At 43.4% G+C, this 18,289-nt stretch overlaps 1 protein-coding gene across 2 annotated transcripts; it reads left to right on the top strand.

The window, feature by feature from the left end:
• The first annotated feature begins 8,510 nt into the window (after positions 1-8,510).
• On the top strand, positions 8,511-12,860 carry LOC127293927 (adenylylsulfatase HINT3). Of its 2 annotated transcripts, none has more exons than XM_051323642.2 (7): positions 8,511-8,817; positions 9,146-9,201; positions 10,310-10,367; positions 10,728-10,794; positions 11,803-11,858; positions 11,978-12,084; positions 12,213-12,860. In XM_051323642.2, exons 1-6 carry the CDS (start codon positions 8,578-8,580, stop codon positions 12,044-12,046), a joined length of 546 nt encoding a protein of 181 aa, XP_051179602.1. In that variant the 5' UTR covers positions 8,511-8,577; the 3' UTR covers positions 12,047-12,084; positions 12,213-12,860. The 2 variants fall into 2 exon arrangements, with proteins under 2 accessions (XP_051179602.1, XP_051179601.1); XM_051323641.2 differs by having other exon boundaries at positions 8,514-8,817; positions 12,031-12,084.
• Positions 12,861-18,289: the final 5,429 nt, after the last annotated feature.

Raw genomic sequence — 18,289 nt, 5'->3', positions numbered from 1 at the left:
TTCGTATAACAATGCCATTCTCATCTTGCTTGTTCTTGAATACCCATTTGGTCCCAATGACATTGATGCGATGATCCTTGGGTCTCTCAACTAGAGACCATACTTCATTACGAGTGAAACACTCCAATTCTTCTTGCATGGCAATTACCCAATCCGGATCAACCAAGGCTTCATGTACCTTAAGTGGTTCAAAACTAGACACAAAAGCATGATGTTGACAATAAGTGATAAGTAATGCATGGTGTCTACGAGTTACCACTCCTCTTGAGATGCTACCAAGGACTTGATCCACTTTCATGTCACTTGCCCTTGTAGCGGCCTTGATCTTCCGAATGGTTCCTTCATGATCAATGAATTCATCTCTTGCAAGTACTTGATCATGAGGGGCCACTTGAGCTTGATCATGAGTAAAGGATGTTTCTTGATCGTCATCATGATCTTGCTCCATGGAATGAGGATCTTCTTCTTGTTCTTCGGATTGAGACTCATCTTGAGTGGAGGATGGTTCTTGAGTTGCACTTGATGGTTCGGCTTGAGTTGAGCTAGGCTCTAATTGTGGCGTGCTTGAGACATCTACTCCATCATCTTGATCATCGTTATGAACCTCCATGGGCCGGATGTGTCCAATGCCCATATGCTTGATGGCACTAGATGGATCAACATCATTACCTGCAACACATGGAACAACTTGCTCCACTTGGGAGCCATTATCCTCCAAGAACACCACGTCACAAGATACTTCAATAGTCCCGGAGGACCGGTTGTAGTATCTATAGGCGTGAGAGTTCTCCGCATATCCAACAAATATACCCTCTATGGTTCTAGTTTCAAATTTACCGAGCTTTCCTTTGTTGTTCTTAACAAGGCATTTGCATCCAAAGACACGAATATACATGACATTAGGCTTGTTACCGGTAAGGAGCTCGTATGGGGTTTTGTTGTGGAGGGGACGGAGGAAGAGCCGGTTGGAGTAGTGGACGGCCGTAGAGATGGCTTCTCCCCAAAAGTTGTGGGGTGAGTTGAATTCACTCAACATGGTTCTTGCCATCTCAATGATAGTCCGGTTCTTCCTTTCAACAACACCATTTTGTTGAGGGGTGTATGGCGCCGAAAACTCATGCTTGATGCCCTCATCATCCACAAACTCTTGCATAGTGTAGTTCTTGAACTCGGTGCCATTGTCGGTCCTAATTGCCTTGATCTCGGATTCATACATACGTTGAGCTTTCTTGGCGAAGGTGATGAACTCTCTATGGGTCTCGTCCTTAGACTTAAGGAGAAAGACCCAAGAGTATCTTGAGTAATCATCAACAATGACAAGTCCATACTTGCTTCCACCAAGAGTATCATAGTGTGATGGCCCAAAGAGGTCCAAATGAAGGAGCTCCAAAGGCCTAGATGTGGTAACAATACTCTTGATGGGATGCTTCTTCTTGAGTTGCTTTCCGGCTACACATGCACTACAAACACGATCTTTCTCAAAAGAAACACCGGTTAGTCCCACAATATGTTCACCCTTTAGGAGTTGTTTAAGATTCCTCATGTTAACATGACCAAGGCGGCGATGCCACAACCATCCTTCGTCATGCTTGGCCGCCATTAGACATGTGGAGAAGGAGGGGCTCTCTTTCGAGAGGTCAACCACATAAAGGTTGTTCTCCACAAATCCAACAAGGACCAATTTGAGATTGTCACTCCTAAAGACTTGCACATAATATTTAGTGAAATATGAATTGTAACCGGCATCGGCAAGATGATATATAGAAAGTAAGTTATAGCCAAGGTGTTCAACAAGCATAACCGTCTCAAGGCACAAGTCCTTAGAGATTGCTACCTTGCCATATCCAAGTACCTTTCCCTTTGAGTTGTCACCAAAGGTAATGTTTGACTTCTTGTGGATATCTTCAATGAATTGATCAAGCACACCTTTTCCTCCGGTCATATGATTGGTGCATCCACTATCAAACACCCATTTTGGACCAGGAGGAATACCCCTACAAGATCAAGTAGAGGATTTAGGAACCCATCGATTAATGGGTTCCTTTGCAATGGCAACAATATCTTTTGGTACCCAAATTGAGTACTCTCTATAAGCATAGCCATTAGGAGGGCCAACATAGTTAGCATAGACATCACCATAATAATCAACAAATAATGCATAGTGATCGTTTGGCCCCGTGTGGGCACCACTAGTGGCTTTGCCCTTTGAGGCTTTGCCATTGTTAGTGACCTTCTTGTTCTTATCTTGAGCGGGTTTCTCCTTCTTGTAGTTGTTCTTCTTGTGAGACTTGGGAGTATATCCAAGTCCATACTTTTGATTGTTTGACCTTTGCTTACTCAAGAGGTCATCCAATCCCATCTTGTTCTTGGCGGTGGTGAACTTTGCAAGTTCCTTTGTTAGCCTAACATTTTCCTCAAGAATAGATGCTTGCTCACAAGAAGATTCATTAGGATGATAGTCAAGACCATATTTGGTCACCAAGGACTCAAGATATGCATTGGTCTCAACATGCAAAGAAAGTTCCTCTTGTAAACGAACATGTTCCTCAACAAGTTTAGCATGCTCACTAGTAAAGGAAATGGAGGAACAAGCAAGCTTTTCAACATCAATGGGATCCTTCATTGATCCAAGAGCCTTTTGTAGGATTCTTGAAGTAGATCATGATTCTCTCCAAGTTTCTTGAGCTCATCCTTGACAAGCTTGTTAGCTCTTTCAAGGTGGTCAAGATCCCTAGTGAGAGAAGCATGAGCAACTTCAAGTTCCTCCTTTGAAGCATTGAGCTCTTGGATCAATAATTGAGCCCTATCAATAGTTTCTAGGTCCTTAACTTTATCAAGTTCATAAGTTTCAATTTGTTGCTTAAGGCCTTGAGATATGCACCTTTCGGTTTTTAGCTCTTGTCTTAGGAGATTGAATCTCCGTTCCTTCTCATTCAATTGATATTCTAATTCCTCAATGGACTCATCCTTTTCTTTGAGTGAGTCCATCAAGAAATCAAACTTGACAAGAGCTTCACCACGAAGGGTGCATCTAACATCATAGAGTTCCTTAAGCATAGTTAATTCTTCTTGATCTTCATTTTCATCATCAAGAACACTAGATAGGGAAGGTGGAGGTTCCATTACCTTGGTTTCCCTTGCCATAAGACAAGAGCCAATGATTGGAGAGGAGGGAGAGTCATCGGAGTCATCATCTTGAGTTGTTCTTGCCATGAAGGAAGAGCCAACATCATTCTCCGTGGAGTAATCTTTGGAGTAGTCATATGTGAAGAGTGACCCGGGCTTAGAGTATGCTAAACCGGCCACTCCGGCCTCCTTCTCCTCATCTTCCTCTTCTTCATCGGACAAGTACTCGGCCCCAACAAAAGCTCTTCCCTTGTTCTTCTTGTACCTATCGTTGATTGGGTTCGGCTTCAATCTTGGTTTGACCCCTTTGATGAACTTTGGCTTGTCTACCCTTTTCTCATAAGGGCACTCATTTGCAAAGTGGTTATCTTCATCACAATTGTAGCAAGTTCTCTTCTTCTTCTTGTCATTGAGGAGCATTGGGAACTTTGCCTTGTACTTCTTGGCAAAGAAAGCAAAGTCGGTAGCAATGTCACTAGTTGAAGTCATCTCTTCATCTTCTTCAATCTCATAGTCTTCTTTGCTTTCATGGTCGGCTCTAGCTTTGAGAGCAAGGTTGTGTGACGCTTCATGGTTGTGTGAGGCTTCATCAACACGGTTCATTGCCTTGAGCCTCTTTCCGGCTTTGGCCATGCTTTCATTGGCGGCCACATAGGAGACAAGATCATCGGAGTTGAGATCGGCACTCTTGGTCATGATTTGCAAGTTGAGTCCAAGGTTGGTGTCTTCTTGTTTGACGGCAATCATAGCAATGACCTTGGATTTTATGAAGGCTTCGTTCATCTCAAATCCGTCATTGTACTTCTCAACACCAAGTCCCTTGACCCTTACTTTCAGAGCACCAAGCCTAGCATAGGCATCAAATATGGATTCTCCATCTCGAATCATGAATTGGTAGGCCTCTTGCTTTGCGGTCTCATAGAGAGCTGATTGGATCAAATCGGTTCCCTCTTGTAGTACTACGATCCGATCCCACAACTCTTTAGCGGAGACAATGTCATCGACTTGATCAAGAAGCTTGCGGTTGATGCCACTTCTAATCTTGTCACGTGCGGATGCATTGAGTTGACGGTTGTAGAACTCGGTGGAGGTCAACCGAGTGGGATCTTGTGGCTCCGGATATCCATGAACAATGAGCTCCCATAGCTCCACACCGGCAACGAATATGAGATTCCATAGCAGATTTCCAATGTGGAAAGTGAGTTCCATCGTAATGGGGAACGGTCCCACTATGGTTTATATGAGGCATGGGTGAAGTGTTTCTAGGATAGTTATAGTTAACATCATGGTAGGACTCCTTAGAGACCGAAGCCCCACTAGAAGTTCCACCCGCAGTTAGGTTCTTAAGCATGGCAGTCATTTCTGCCATTTGGTTTTGTAGCTCATCCTCCTTTTTCTTCTTCTCGGCCTCATATGCCAAGAATCTAGATTTCATCTCTTTAACCGAAAGGTTAGAGTCTTCATCTAGACCCTCGAAGAGTTTATCCATCTCACTCTTAAGGCGGTGAAGCCCTTAATAAGAGTCCAGGCTCTGATACCAATTGAAAGTATAGAGATGGTAAACCTAGAGGGGGGGGTGAATAGGTTTCTACAAATTTTAATTCTTTCTTTGCAATATTAGGCTTTGCGGAATATAAAGATGAGCCTAATGCAAACTAGGTGAAGCAACCTATATGAGGATACAACTAACTCGAGCACGAAGGCTCTCACGAGCGATTAAATCACAAGTAAGGAGTTCGGTTAGAGATAACCGATAGCACGCGGAGACGAGGATGTATTCCCGTGTTCCCTTGCTTTGCAACAAGGTACGTCACGTTTGGAGGAGTGGAGGTCCCACGAAGGATTCCCCGCGCCACGAAGGCTCACCCTATTCTCCGGAGCCTATCCCACGAAGGAATAGCTCACTCACTTGTGGTAGACTTTGAGGTAGCCTCCAAACCTTCACAATCTTGCCCGGAGCAAATCCACACCCGGATGCTTCCGGACTCCTCTTGCCTACCTAGGGTTTCCAAGGAACCCTAGGAAGCAAGCTTCTCAATGAATACAAGGGGGAATGAGATTTGGCTTGGTAGAACGGTGGATCGGGTCCTCCTCTAATGATTCCCCGGAAGGATTTGAGTTTGAGTGGAGGAGGAGGGAGATCTGAGGCTTTTGTGTTTTCTAGCAATGGAGTATGAGAGAGAGAGCTCAAGAACAGTTTGTAGTGTAGTGCCTAACTGTTCAGAGGTAGGAGAAGACCTATTTATAGTGTTCTTCTAAATACGGCCGTTGGTCACTTGCCACATCAGCAGATTCTTCGAGAAACCCGGTCAACCGGATTTTGCGCCGGACAGGCCGGTCCACAGCCCGGTCGAGGGCCACGTATCGGGCCGGCCGGTTTCCAACCGGAGCTGGGACCGGGACTTGACCGGGCAGGCTTCGGGCTTACCGGATGTGGCCCGGATGTCACAGCAGAAATCGGTTGCTGACCGGGCCGCTCGGTCGCGCCTGCCGATCGGGCCGGGCCGTGGACCGGAGCAGCCGGTCCGAAACCGGGCTGGTGACCGGACGCGCGCCGGATGGCTTCGTTTCTTTACTGGATGTCGCCCGGATGGCACCGGTCCAGGGTCCGGTTGGCGACCGGGCTGCCCGGTGCCAGGGCCGGTCCGACCGGATCTGTGACCGGCCTGGCTCAGAAAAACTAGCTGATTTTTCGTCGAATTGGGGGGGTCTCCCGTTGCCTTTTGTTCCATTGCTACACCATCATACCTCTTTGGCTAATACCTGAAAGTCATCTTGTAGGCATGTATTAGTCCAAATACTCTAGCACGGTGTCATAGATACCAAAATAATGGATAAGGGTAAAATACCCTTACAGTAATGAAAGCGGAGATCGTGAGGAAGAGGAACAGAGTCTGCCATCGCTCAGACCATAGAGAAGAGGGACGGTCAATCGATGTGTATGCCGATGGAAAAGAAAAACATAAACAGGTCAGTGGACTGGTCTGTACATATGGTCATTTGAGCTGGATTTGATCAGCATGTAGAAAACACAACGCACGGAACGGAATTTGTTGCACAGATGGAAACGGACAGAACTTGGCTGACATGGATGATTTGTTGATGTGTATAGACTGCATGTTAAGAGAAATATATTAATGAGGATGAACTTCTTAGTTATATATAGGATTCTTTCTATAACTGAACAAAACTGAAGCAAACCACTTGATGACATGGTATAAAAATGATGACATGGAAGCTTGCTGAGGTGGATAGGCTGCATGTAAAGAGAAATGGGATCACCTATTAAGAATAGAAAGACTAGATGATACCCCGCGCTTTGCTGCGAGAACTTAGAAAATTAAGTTATGTGTATGTCGTGAGTTATGCTTTAGGTTGAACAAAAAACATCGAAAGAAGGAAATAGTAGTAAAACTAAGGAGCATAACAAATACATATTATTTGTGATTGATATATGTTAAATTTGTATCCAAAACATGATTCACCAATATATACTGAATCCTATAAGAATAGCAGAAGTCAGTACCCATTCATTTATAATTCTTGTGTATAACAATAAAAAAGGTATCATAGATGTACCAATGAAAGTTTAAATATTTTCTAACCTGTAGATTCATTTACAATAAATGAAATGATAACATTTACAAAAATCAATTAGAGATTGATCTGAACAAAATACAGAAATTCCAGATACTGGGAAGACTAAGGTATTTTGTAACCGACACATAATAAAATAGAGAATGATCCAAGACAACATAAATAAGATATGGAAGGTCATGTATGAAGCTACTATCTGAGGCATGGTCACAAAGGATGCAACAATCAGGACTGGGTATAGTTTGAGCACGAAGCATGCGGACTCTCCAGTCAACTATATTATATAACACATAAAATTAATAAAACTGTTATTTAGTAGCAATGTACGTACTGAGTACCCAAAGAATATAAACAATGAGAGGTTGCAAAGTTGAAAGCGAACCATCAAAAAGAAGAAATCTGAGCCTCCTTTTTTTTGTAATCTCCTCATTGGCACTCACGGCCGCACGGGCATCAACACGAATGACTAATGAGCTTTGGTGTGAATGAATGACAGCCAAGTTTCACCTCCTCCGCAGTGTGTTGTCTTACACTTTCTAAAAGAGAAATAAATAAAAAAGTTAATCTCTCACATGCAATCCAATATGGGAAAAGTTGCATGAACCACGCCAAATGGTTAGAGGAACAGGAGGCAAAAACTTACATCAAATGGAGATGAATATGATTGCTGCAGACCCAATTCATCTGGCCGATGCACCTCTGACACACCGCTGCTTCAGGTGGAATATTGCCATTTTGCAGGAATTATTAAGAGAAAAAAGAGGCCACGCTGGTTAACTGCCTGATTATCCGGAAGAGCACGGCTATTGCATTAGTGCTTGTGGGCGTCGCGGTTGCCTGTAGAGATGCTGAAGAAGCATGGCCAATGACATGGAGAGGTGAGAGGGAAGGCGCAGGACTAAGGTGTCACAGGAAATCCTTCCCGGCAAATTGACTTCCCAAGGGCGAACCTGATGAATCCAAGACTACGGTTATATGGAGAGTGGAGACTGCGCTACCAGAGAAAGTGGAAAAGACATGGAGGATGGTCACCAGTGGCGTTCAGATTTCGATCAGAGCAGAGACGTTGTCACCCAGATGCAGTGGAGCGATAGGAATTGATCTACTCCACGACTTTAAAGGGGAACAAAGCCCTCCATCGGTTACTCTTGATTAGAGGATATGAAAAGGCAAAAATCCATCAATACCTTCTTCAGATAGTAGGGGCGTTTCATCGGTGTAATGAAAGCGGAGATCGTGAGGAAGAGGAACAGAGTCTGCCGTTGCTCAGACCATAGAGAAGAGGGACGGTCAATCGATGTGTATGCCGATGGAAAAGAAAAACATAAACAGGTCAGTGGACTGGTCCGTACATATGGTCATTTGAGCTGGATTTGATCAGCATGTAGAAAACACAACGCACGGAACGGAATTTGTTGCAGAGATGGAAACGGATAGAACTTGGCTGACATGGATGATTTGTTGATGTGGATAGACTGCATGTTAAGAGAAATATATTAATGAGGATGAACTTCTTAGTTATATATAGGATTCTTTCTATAACTGAACAAAACTGAAGCAAACCACTTGATGACATGGTATAAAAATGATGACATGGAAGCTTGCTGAGGTGGATAGGCTGCATGTAAAGAGAAATGGGATCACCTATTAAGAATAGAAAGATTCCTTTGATTTTCGTATGGAATGAAAACCAAATAAAAAAATTCCTATATTTTTTCTATGCTCATTTTCTTTATATTAAATCAAATGGATAATAAATGTAATCGATATTCGTTGCCGTTGACCCAAGGAAACCTGTACGTGAACGAAACACGAGTACACACACCAGCCCCATATCCCACACCCACGCCCAAAATGTCCCCGCCGAGGCGCCTCGCCGTGCTCCACTCCCACCTCCGGCCCGAGGTCCCGCCGCCTCCCGCCGGCAGAGGCGAGAATGAGCTGACGGAAGGGCAGGAAGCAGTGGTCTCTACCTCTCCGTGCGCTGTCGCCGGCGACGACCGCCTCAGCGCGGCGGCCGGTCCGGTGGGGGATGGGGAGCTGGAGACCTGCGTATTCTGCCGGATCATACGCGACGAGGCGCCAGCTTTCAAGGTGGGTCGCGCTCTCTCTTCCTCTTCCCAATTTGTTCTTGCTGCATCCGTCGCTTGTTCCGGATTAGGTTGGGCCGTGCTTGATACAGAGGGAATTAATTACATGGGAGCTTCGTCCACACATCCAAAAACCGTAGCGTCTCACACTCACAGCTTAACACCCAAGTTTGCTGTCTCGGAATCTGGTCGATAAATGGAAATACCTAGTTCAGCTGTTTATACTTTATACATGAACACGGGCCTTTATTGACCGAACTTATTAACCATGCTTTGTGGGGACGGACTGCTAGTTAATTTGCTTTCAACAGCGTTATCTGTGTAATTTGCAGGTCTACGAAGACGATGTCTGCCTCTGCATATTGGATTCTCATCCATTGGCTCCCGGGTAAAACTGATTCGTTTCTTTACCCATATTTTCCATTCTATATGGTTGGGAGTTCTTGACATATGTTAGCTTGGAGCATTTCCAGTTTGTAGAAATATTTGCCATCACTTTGCTGGAACTTTTGATTGCCTTGATTTATGTATTAAATGAGTATATCATGTTGATAGATGCCCTCCTTCGTATTTCTTAGGGGATGTTGATTTTAAGAATTTTCTGGAAAAATCTAGTGCAGTACAATTTTCTGTATGGGTACATGGTACAAATTTGTGCGATTCTTAACACGACCTATGCTAGTAGTTAGTATTTTTTGGCATCACTTAGGGCATTTCTTTAATGCTCTTAGGCCATTTGATTCTGTAGAGTATGAATATAGGTGTTTCAGAACAGCTGAAAACCTGTTCTGATTCGACCTGCTTAACCAAGTTTATAGGTTCAGATTGGAGCCCAAACTATTTTGATCCATCAATGATCGTTTTATGATTGAGTTCTTGAACTTTCTCTTTGGTGGAATTTCTAGGATTTGTAATCATGATATGCCATACGAATGCACCCATTGGACCATGTCGACAGTTAATTTTAAATTTGATGAGATAATGATGTTTCTATAAAATGCACACTCATAATTTTTTTTTAAATTACTCCTACAATATCTTGAAGTACTAGATCTTGAACTTAATTTCAAACAAGGGAAAAATATGGGAAAATGTGGACGAGGGTGAGTCTGTTTTTATATTAATGATTCTAGCTTTTCAAACAAAGGATTATATCATATTTTCTTGCCCACGAAACACTGCTAAGCAAATAGTGACCCACACATTTTCCTACTAAAAAAGGCTTTGGCAGTTGGTTGGTTGGGTGGAATGAACATACCATGTTTCAGTAAATCATACTCATTTACTTATTCTGTATAAAAATAAAATTCAATTAGCAATGCTTAGCTTACTAACTGTACAAGTTCTTTACCTTCAATCTTCTCTCTTTGATCAACATTCATCTTACTTGTCTTGCTATGCTTAGCCATATTCTTACCTTGTTAAGTAAACTAGGTTTCTTGATTTTTTCTTCTTCTTATTTTATAATGTCTCCTTACCATTTTTCACATATGCAGGCATTCCTTGATAATTCCAAAATGCCATTTTTCATCACTCGAGGCCACCCCACCTACTGTAAGTTATTGGCAGTAAACATTGACATTTTTCGTAGCAAACTGTTGTTTCTTGAGCTGGTACCTATCCTGTTTGGTAGTTTTCCTTTTGATATTTTCTCTACAGGTAATATTTTTTCATTAATCACGTCCATTTTATAGTTTTGACTTTTCCATGTAAGTGGACTCATGAAAAACGCCTTCCGCTAGCAAATTAAATGGAACACATAGTATCATATGCCATACCCATATAGATTCTCTTCTTAGGAATTTAACCAAGCAAATGCTACAATGTTATGTTATTTCCACGATCTGATAACTAATCCATTGGATTAATCACTGTTGAACGTCTTTTGAGGTTAATTTATTGTTTTTGTGCCAGGTTGTAGCAGCCATGTGTTCCAAAGTACCTTTTCTTAGCAATGCGATTATGAAGGCTACTCAGTGTGGTAGGTGGACGGCATCTTTTTCATTGTTCTTTTCATAATTGTTTTCGTAATGAATTCTTAAAATTAAAGATGTGCAGTAGACCTAAATTTTCATGGCTTCTGTATAACCCAGTGAAATACCTTTTCACAAATTATTATCAGTCTCTTGCACATAATTTTCCCCACATATTGCTATCTGGCTAAATTCAAAGAACTTTTACAGGCTGATGAGTTCTCCAAAAGAACTCCTCAAAGTATTTTCTGCATTAGTCACGACATGCATATATTTAGCAATGCCTAAGTACCCCGCAAACCAGATCATTGGTTGACTGGCTGAACTGCTGCCAAGTTTCAATCTTTCTACTGTAGATTACATAAATCTGCAGAAGTATGACAAGATTGTCCTGAGATTCAATTACATTGCTTCAAATCCATAATAGACTGATACAAACCCGAAAGGAGAAACATTATACCAGCAAGCTAATGTCACAGAATTAAATAGGAATCTTACCTCTACATGAACCATTCAACACTTAAACTGTGGTAATGTCTAGTTTGATACCAGTAATGATATGCAGGTCAATGTCTGGTTAGCAAAAAAGAAAAAAACAGGTGTGCCATTTTTTGATTACCAGTGTTGCGCTCTGGTAGCCTCACTGGTCTCCACATGTTGTGAAGATGGGCAGATGACTTACTCTCGAGGGCTTATGCATTGTTTCCCTGAGATCTATAAGAAGCATGAACACTTTCTTGTATTCCTCACCCAGCAACATACTTGTCAATTTCAGTGTACAAAGAAAGACAATTGATCATTAATTTGCTCTTGTACTTTTCTCTTTCACACAGGCAATGAATCGTGTAACATGGTTAGCTTCTGTAATCTTTTATTTTGTATTATGTGAATTTGTAACATGACTAGTAAATTAAGCACAATTTGAAAATTGCATGGTTTTTTTGTGATACATTTAAGGATGCCATTTGTTATCTATCGTTAGCTCATTAATTTGATTTTATTATCTTGTAAATCAGATTCATTCAACTTGGTGGTCAATAATGGAGCAGCTGCGGGACAAGTTATTTTCCATGTGTGTAATAATATCTCAATCTTGAAAATATGCATAGGCTCTATCTTATGTATCATGGTTTTCCATTAGTGCATCATGCTCACTTCCACATGATTCCTCTGCACCTCTTTTGCATATAGGTCAACTTGAAGAACTATGTACTGATCTATCTCATGTTTCCTACTATCTACAGACCCATTGCCACATAATTCCTCGTAAATCGGGTGACGAGTTGTGGCCTACAGAGGTATGTTGCAATTCACATTTCTATATTTCCATCTTCAAAATCTTGGAGCCATAAGTTATGGCTGTTGGTAGCAAAACAACTTGTCTTATCATTTACTGATATTTTTCATGACAATTAAAATATTACAGAGCTTTAGAAGGAGCTCCATTGAGCCAAATGAAACCTCAAATCTTATTAGCTGCATCAAGGAACAGCTTGATTCTTCTCTGAAGACTGTAAAAACTGAAGCGGCGATCGAGAGCTGATTCAGTTGTCCAGTCAAGTACATAAGTACATAATATGCGTTGGTGGCATATTTGAAGCAATTCATCTGTTTATAACGAAACTTAAGTGTCATGTTTGGAGTTGAGAATTGCTCGATAGTTTATAACGTGCTTCGATATACGTTTAGCAGTTTCAATAGGACTGATACCGTAAGCACTGTATAAAATATTGCAACCGAGCTAAATAAGGTCGAGTTATGCCTAGTGTTCAGAAAGATTGCTGCCTTGGTGGCGTGCTAGATAGCACGAAATGCTTTCCTCTCTCCCAAGAAGGTGTCGGCGACCTAGAGTTCCACCCTAGCAGCCGACGCCATCTGCCCCATCTTCGCCTCCTATGACCGGGAATCGATGGGTCCCTGCCCCTCCTCTATGATGTTTACATAACAATAACTTTGTTGTATACGTCCATTACAAACCCAGGTAGAAAATAGGAGCTATTTATGATCTTGTGAACATATTGTCTTGTTAAAAACCTTTTATGATAACCTTGAGAATAAACTCATAAAAGGAAAAGGAGTGCAATATGATGTTTGCACATGTTATAAGTTGAGACTCTTTACACCGAAAACTAATCTCAAAGTCAGACCTGTATGTACCAACTCCATGAACACTCCGTTTTTTGAATTGTCATGAACACATTTTGAAATGTCAAAATTGCTAAGGACATGCATTGTGAAATAAGTCAACCAGGTTATTGCAGGATATAATCTGCAAGATGTTTATTTTCCCCACTTTTGTTGTAACTTATAGGGATAAAATAATTAATGGGCAATATGCTTAATGATATTGCTCTTTGCGCATCATGTTTGCATCTGCCCAACACAAATAGTATTGCCTTTGGAGATTCTTTTTTCGAAAAGGTATTGCCTTTGTAGATAGAATGCTGCTATACATATGATCCTTTTCTGTCCGATGGTTGTATGATGTTTTGATCCAGCGGTGTGTGCTTTGACCCTTCGGAAATGCTGTGTGTATGATCAATTTGCTACGATCTTTGTACGACAAGACTGCAGGCCAATATTGCAATGCATGGTCCACATTCTGACATGTGAGGTGTCGTATGAAATTGTCGTACAGATGTGTCATGTGTATAGCATTACTCTTGACCCTTATACCATCTTACGCCGAAGAAAAGGATCGGATGCACATCGTACAGGAAAATCATACGCACAGCAGTTTCGTTGCAAATAATGGTTAGGGAGTCAATGGAACCAATATCACATACATGTTGTATGCTATTTATCAGTTTGTGATGTAGCACACATGCATGTGATGTCTCTCGTTGATACTGTTTTTCCAGAATGATTGTTGGATGTAGGCAACACATTTCTGTTAGGAAGACTTTCAGAACGATTTTCTCAAAAAATTGAAAGAATGGGTTAAGAAATACTCTCTCTGATATATGTCGATGATTTGGTTGTATCTAGACATATATAGATACATCAGAAATTACGATAACTAATTAGAACGAAGCCTTGTAAGATTTCTGGCGTGTTGGCTTTAATGTGTGGATAAGTGGATAATACGATGCAGGCATCAGATTGTATTTTCTTCCATAGTTAAAAAGAAGTGGGTACATACAAAACTTTGTCACATGCATACCAACACGAAAGTCGGCGATGCTTGTGAGAGCAGCATGCATGGCACGAGAGCTAGGCAGCATAGAGGGGCATCTTTCTCTCACGATGTCCAACTACAATATAAAGAAATTGAAGGTTGCGTACATATACATACAAAATTAACTACAGACTCCCTTCACATGTAACATGCGGACAATGAACCTGCAGCTAGAGGAAACTGGAGAAAAAACAGAATCATCACAGAAGGTAGTATGTGCCTCGCAAGGCTATTGCAATTGCCAATGTCCAGTCTCTTGTTATTTTGCTGCTGGCCGCCATTTGTCATTTTCTCGCCGCAAGGAGATAAACTGATCTAAGACGTAATGCCAAGCCGTCTACTTGTTCGTTTCCCTAATGTCAACAGAGGAATCTGACTGCTTACAAGTGGACTCATAGTCATGCACTAGTTCTCGTAGTACACTGTACACCTTGTGTTGAGACTTGAGAGAGACGGTGTGTTTGGTAGCTTGTATGCTCGTTAGCCAAGCCCGGTGAAAAAAAAAAACGAGTGATTGGATGACTAGAGGAGGCATGCGTTGTTGCACGAGTCTTAAACCACTTGTTATAAACGCGACGCGACAATCAAAATGAAGAACGAACAAAGCGGACCATGTAGGAGACACAATATTTTAGCATGGAAAAATCCTCTTCAACAAATAGAGGAAAAACCTCGGGCGTCAGCCAGCAAAACTTTACTAGCTATATCGAAAGTGTTTACAAACGCCGTGGGTTATCTTATGGAGTGATTTACCCTAGCTGGTGGCTTACAAGATGTATATATAGGCGGTGATGATGATCCGTACCAAGCCTACCAGGGACGGGCGACGGGCTCAAGCCTCCTCTTGGCCTAATCCTACACGAGTATTAAAGCACTACCAAGGCATGCCCGGTAGGAACTCCCGAACCAGCAATTTTCCAGGGCAAGGCCAAAGGGGAGCGCAAAGCAACAACGATGTGTGCGCAGGAGCTTGCACTCGAGATGGCGGGATATCATGAAATCCTGGCAGGTTGTGCGGCAAAGCTAGGGGTCACCTCCCTCTTGCGGTCACCTCCTCCATTAGCCCCCACCAAAAATCCCCATTTCCCTCTTTCAACACCGGCGGTGGCAGGGATGCAGATCCACCCCTCTAGTTTATACTCCCGCATTGTACCCCTGTCATTATGTGGAGGAGCTCATCTTCTTTGTCCCCAACTGACATAGGCATCCCCAATGGGCCTGCCGAAGATGGTACCCGGGGTTTACTGAAGGCCCACGACCCGAAGGATAAGAAGAATCGGAAGCCCAAATTACTATTAAGGAAAGCTAGAGTTGTATTAGGAGATAATATTTGTAATCTTGCGGGATGAGTTGTAAACCCTCCCGGACTCTGTAACTTGTGTATTACGAATCCCTTGGCTCCGCCTCCTATATAAGGGGGAGTCGAGGGACAAAGAAAGTATCAATTCATTGTCTCACAAACCCTAGTTTTCATATCGTCGAGCACTTTTCGGCTGAAACCTTCGAGATCTACTTGCCCTCTACTTCCGACTAAAACCCTAGTCTACAACCCGTAGGCATTGACAAGTTAATCCCTTGTCAATTGGCGCCGTCTGTGGGAATTAGAGGCGTCAAGGATCTGATCTCGATGGCACAATCAAGATCGTCGACTTCATCAACAGCAACCAACGCGATGGATAGAGGTAAACAGATCAAAATTGATCTAGTCGATTTTGTTCCTCACCCGCCCTCCCGTTTGGATGCATATGCGTATCTGGAGGAGCCCATGGAGATGACGTTCGGAAAGTTCCACTTCCGCGTCGAGAAAGAAGGAGCGTATCGTCTCGAAATTCCGATCTCCTCGGGATTATCGGCGATCGATTCCGATTTTTCGAGCTCAACATCGTCAACCGAGTCAGGCGACGAGGAGACTTCATCGCCACGCTTCATCAGCACCAGGGCAAGCGAAAAGCTCGCCAAGATCTTCAGGGACATGTCCTTCGAGTCATCTGCGGACTCCGATATAAGCGATGACTCGAGCAGCATCGACAGCTTCAACTTCATCGGCAGATCCATTACCGTTGGAAAGGTCTTCACCAATCTCTATGATGGTGTCACCAAACCCAGCAAGGCTCAGAATCCAAAATATCATCAGATTTATGCCATTGGAGAACCGAGTCGCGATCAGGAGGAGACGTCAGGCTTTCGATGATTTGGGAAATCCATACGTCGATCCCTCTGACCTTAGGCGAGGTCTAGGCAGTAAATATGTTGGGCCTACACCACGTCTAAGGGTTCAACTTCCACAAGAAGCGTGGGATAGAGCCGCAAGAGCTATGGATGGTACAGAACCAATGGCCACAACCGCTACGACAGAAGAATTGCAAGCATACCAATATAGGCTCGCCCGAGCTGGAAGAGAATTGGAAAAACAGACAGCTGCTCTGAACAGAAGAAGGGAGGCAGCTTCCGCATCAAGCAGGCGAAGGGCGGAGTTAAGTCGACATTCAGGAACTTCGGGAGATAGCCACAGAGAAGCTCGGAACAGAGCAAGATCTAGGCTGCAAAACATACCTGAGGCTGATAGGGAGAACCTGGTGCAAAACCTCGATATGTCCTTTATGTCAATAGACACAAGAGGGAACATTATCCCTAAGACACCAGAAGCTGGATACATGGCGACGCAAGCATTCATCCTCGCATCCAAGCCACCTCCCGGAGATCCAAGAGAAGCATTGTACAATATGGCTATGGCAGGAGTTGGGGCCATGGGAACGGCGTTTGTAACGACGCCTCCCGAAGGATCAGCAAGGCAAAATAGTCCACGACCTGCTGCGGTAGCACCAGGCCCCGAGAGAACAAGTGGAGCAAGAGACACAGCAGCGCAAGCACGGGTGGACAGAGCACGACAAAATATAAGGGAACATCGGCACTCCCCAGAGATAGATGACGAGGATATGTGCGGGCTGCCGTGCTTTACAAGGAGGGTCCAGAAAACTCGAGTTCCTTCGGGGTTTAAGTTACCCGATAACTTCAAAAAATCCGACGGCCTGCAAGATCCAGAAGATTGGCTAGTTGATTATCTCGAGACGGTGAAGCTGATAGGAGGAACCAGAGCAACAGCCATGCAGAGCATCCAAGTACATCTGAGTGGAGCCGCGAGGTCTTGGATAAAGAAGCTTCCTCTGGGTTCCATCGACAGCTGGGACAGTTTCGAGGATGTGTTCGTCAAGAACTTTCGATCCACCTGCAAAAAACCTGCATCGTTAGAAGAGTTGAGAGCGTGTCGACAAAAGCAGGATGAATCAATTAATGAGAAAGTATATCCAAAGGTGGAATATCATTAAAAACTTGGCAGAGAACATATCTGATGAGAGAGCGATAGATGCGTTTGTCGCAGGAATCCGACGAGGAGATTTTGTCAAAGACTTGGGGAGAACCAACCCAAAGACAGTATCAGCGTTGATGGAAATAGCAAACAGGTGGGCAGATGGAGAAGACACTGTCCACAATAAGCGGCACAGGTCACCTGAAGAGGACCGTGGTCAAAATTTTCAAAATAGACAACGATTTCCTCGGCAGTACTCGAGCTAAGACGCTCCTGGACAAATATCGGCTGGCTTTCGAGCAAGCGCTGGAGGAGGCAATAGAGATGACTATCAAAGGAGCAACGAACAGCGAGGCGACAATAGAGATGGCTCCAGAAATAACAGGCAAAATAGTGGGCCAAGGTTCCAGAGACCTTTCGTGTCTCCCGAGGATATGATGAACGGGCCGTGTCAGATGCACTTCTACCTTGACAGCAATGGGAAGAGATAGTCAGGACACCTGCAGAAGGACTGTCGAAATTTTCAGGCAATGCTAAGGTTCGCAGGGCAAGCCAATGCTCAGGCGACAACTAGAAACCCTCAAGGGCCCAGGAGTGAGATCCACTTGCCACCTCCTCCCGCAATTACGGACGAAAATCGACACCAGCTCAGAATAGCGGCAGCACCACAACCACCTCCATACGTTGATCCCAACTCCAACGGAGCGGTCTCGATGATCCAGAAGGGTAGGCCGTCCAATAGAGCTCAGAAAGTGATCTCGCGACAAGTGTTTATGGCAGAGAAAATGCCTCCACCAACGATTGAGTACCTAAATTGGTCAGGGCAAGACATTGGCTTCACAATAGCAGATCATCCGCAGCAAGTTCCTCGACCAGGGCAGTCAGCACTTATCTTACCAGCAGTGATCGCAGGATTCGACGTATCTCGAGTATTCATAGATGGAGGCAGCAGTCTAAACCTTATGTACGCAGATACACTATGGAAGATGAACATATCTCTAGCAAATCTGAAACCAAC

The sequence above is a fragment of the Lolium perenne genome, chromosome 4, assembly GCF_019359855.2.
Source record: "Lolium perenne isolate Kyuss_39 chromosome 4, Kyuss_2.0, whole genome shotgun sequence".
Lineage (NCBI taxonomy): Eukaryota > Viridiplantae > Streptophyta > Magnoliopsida > Poales > Poaceae > Lolium > Lolium perenne.
Note: the sequence above shows the minus strand (reverse complement) of the source record. Positions and strands in the feature narration are given on the sequence as shown.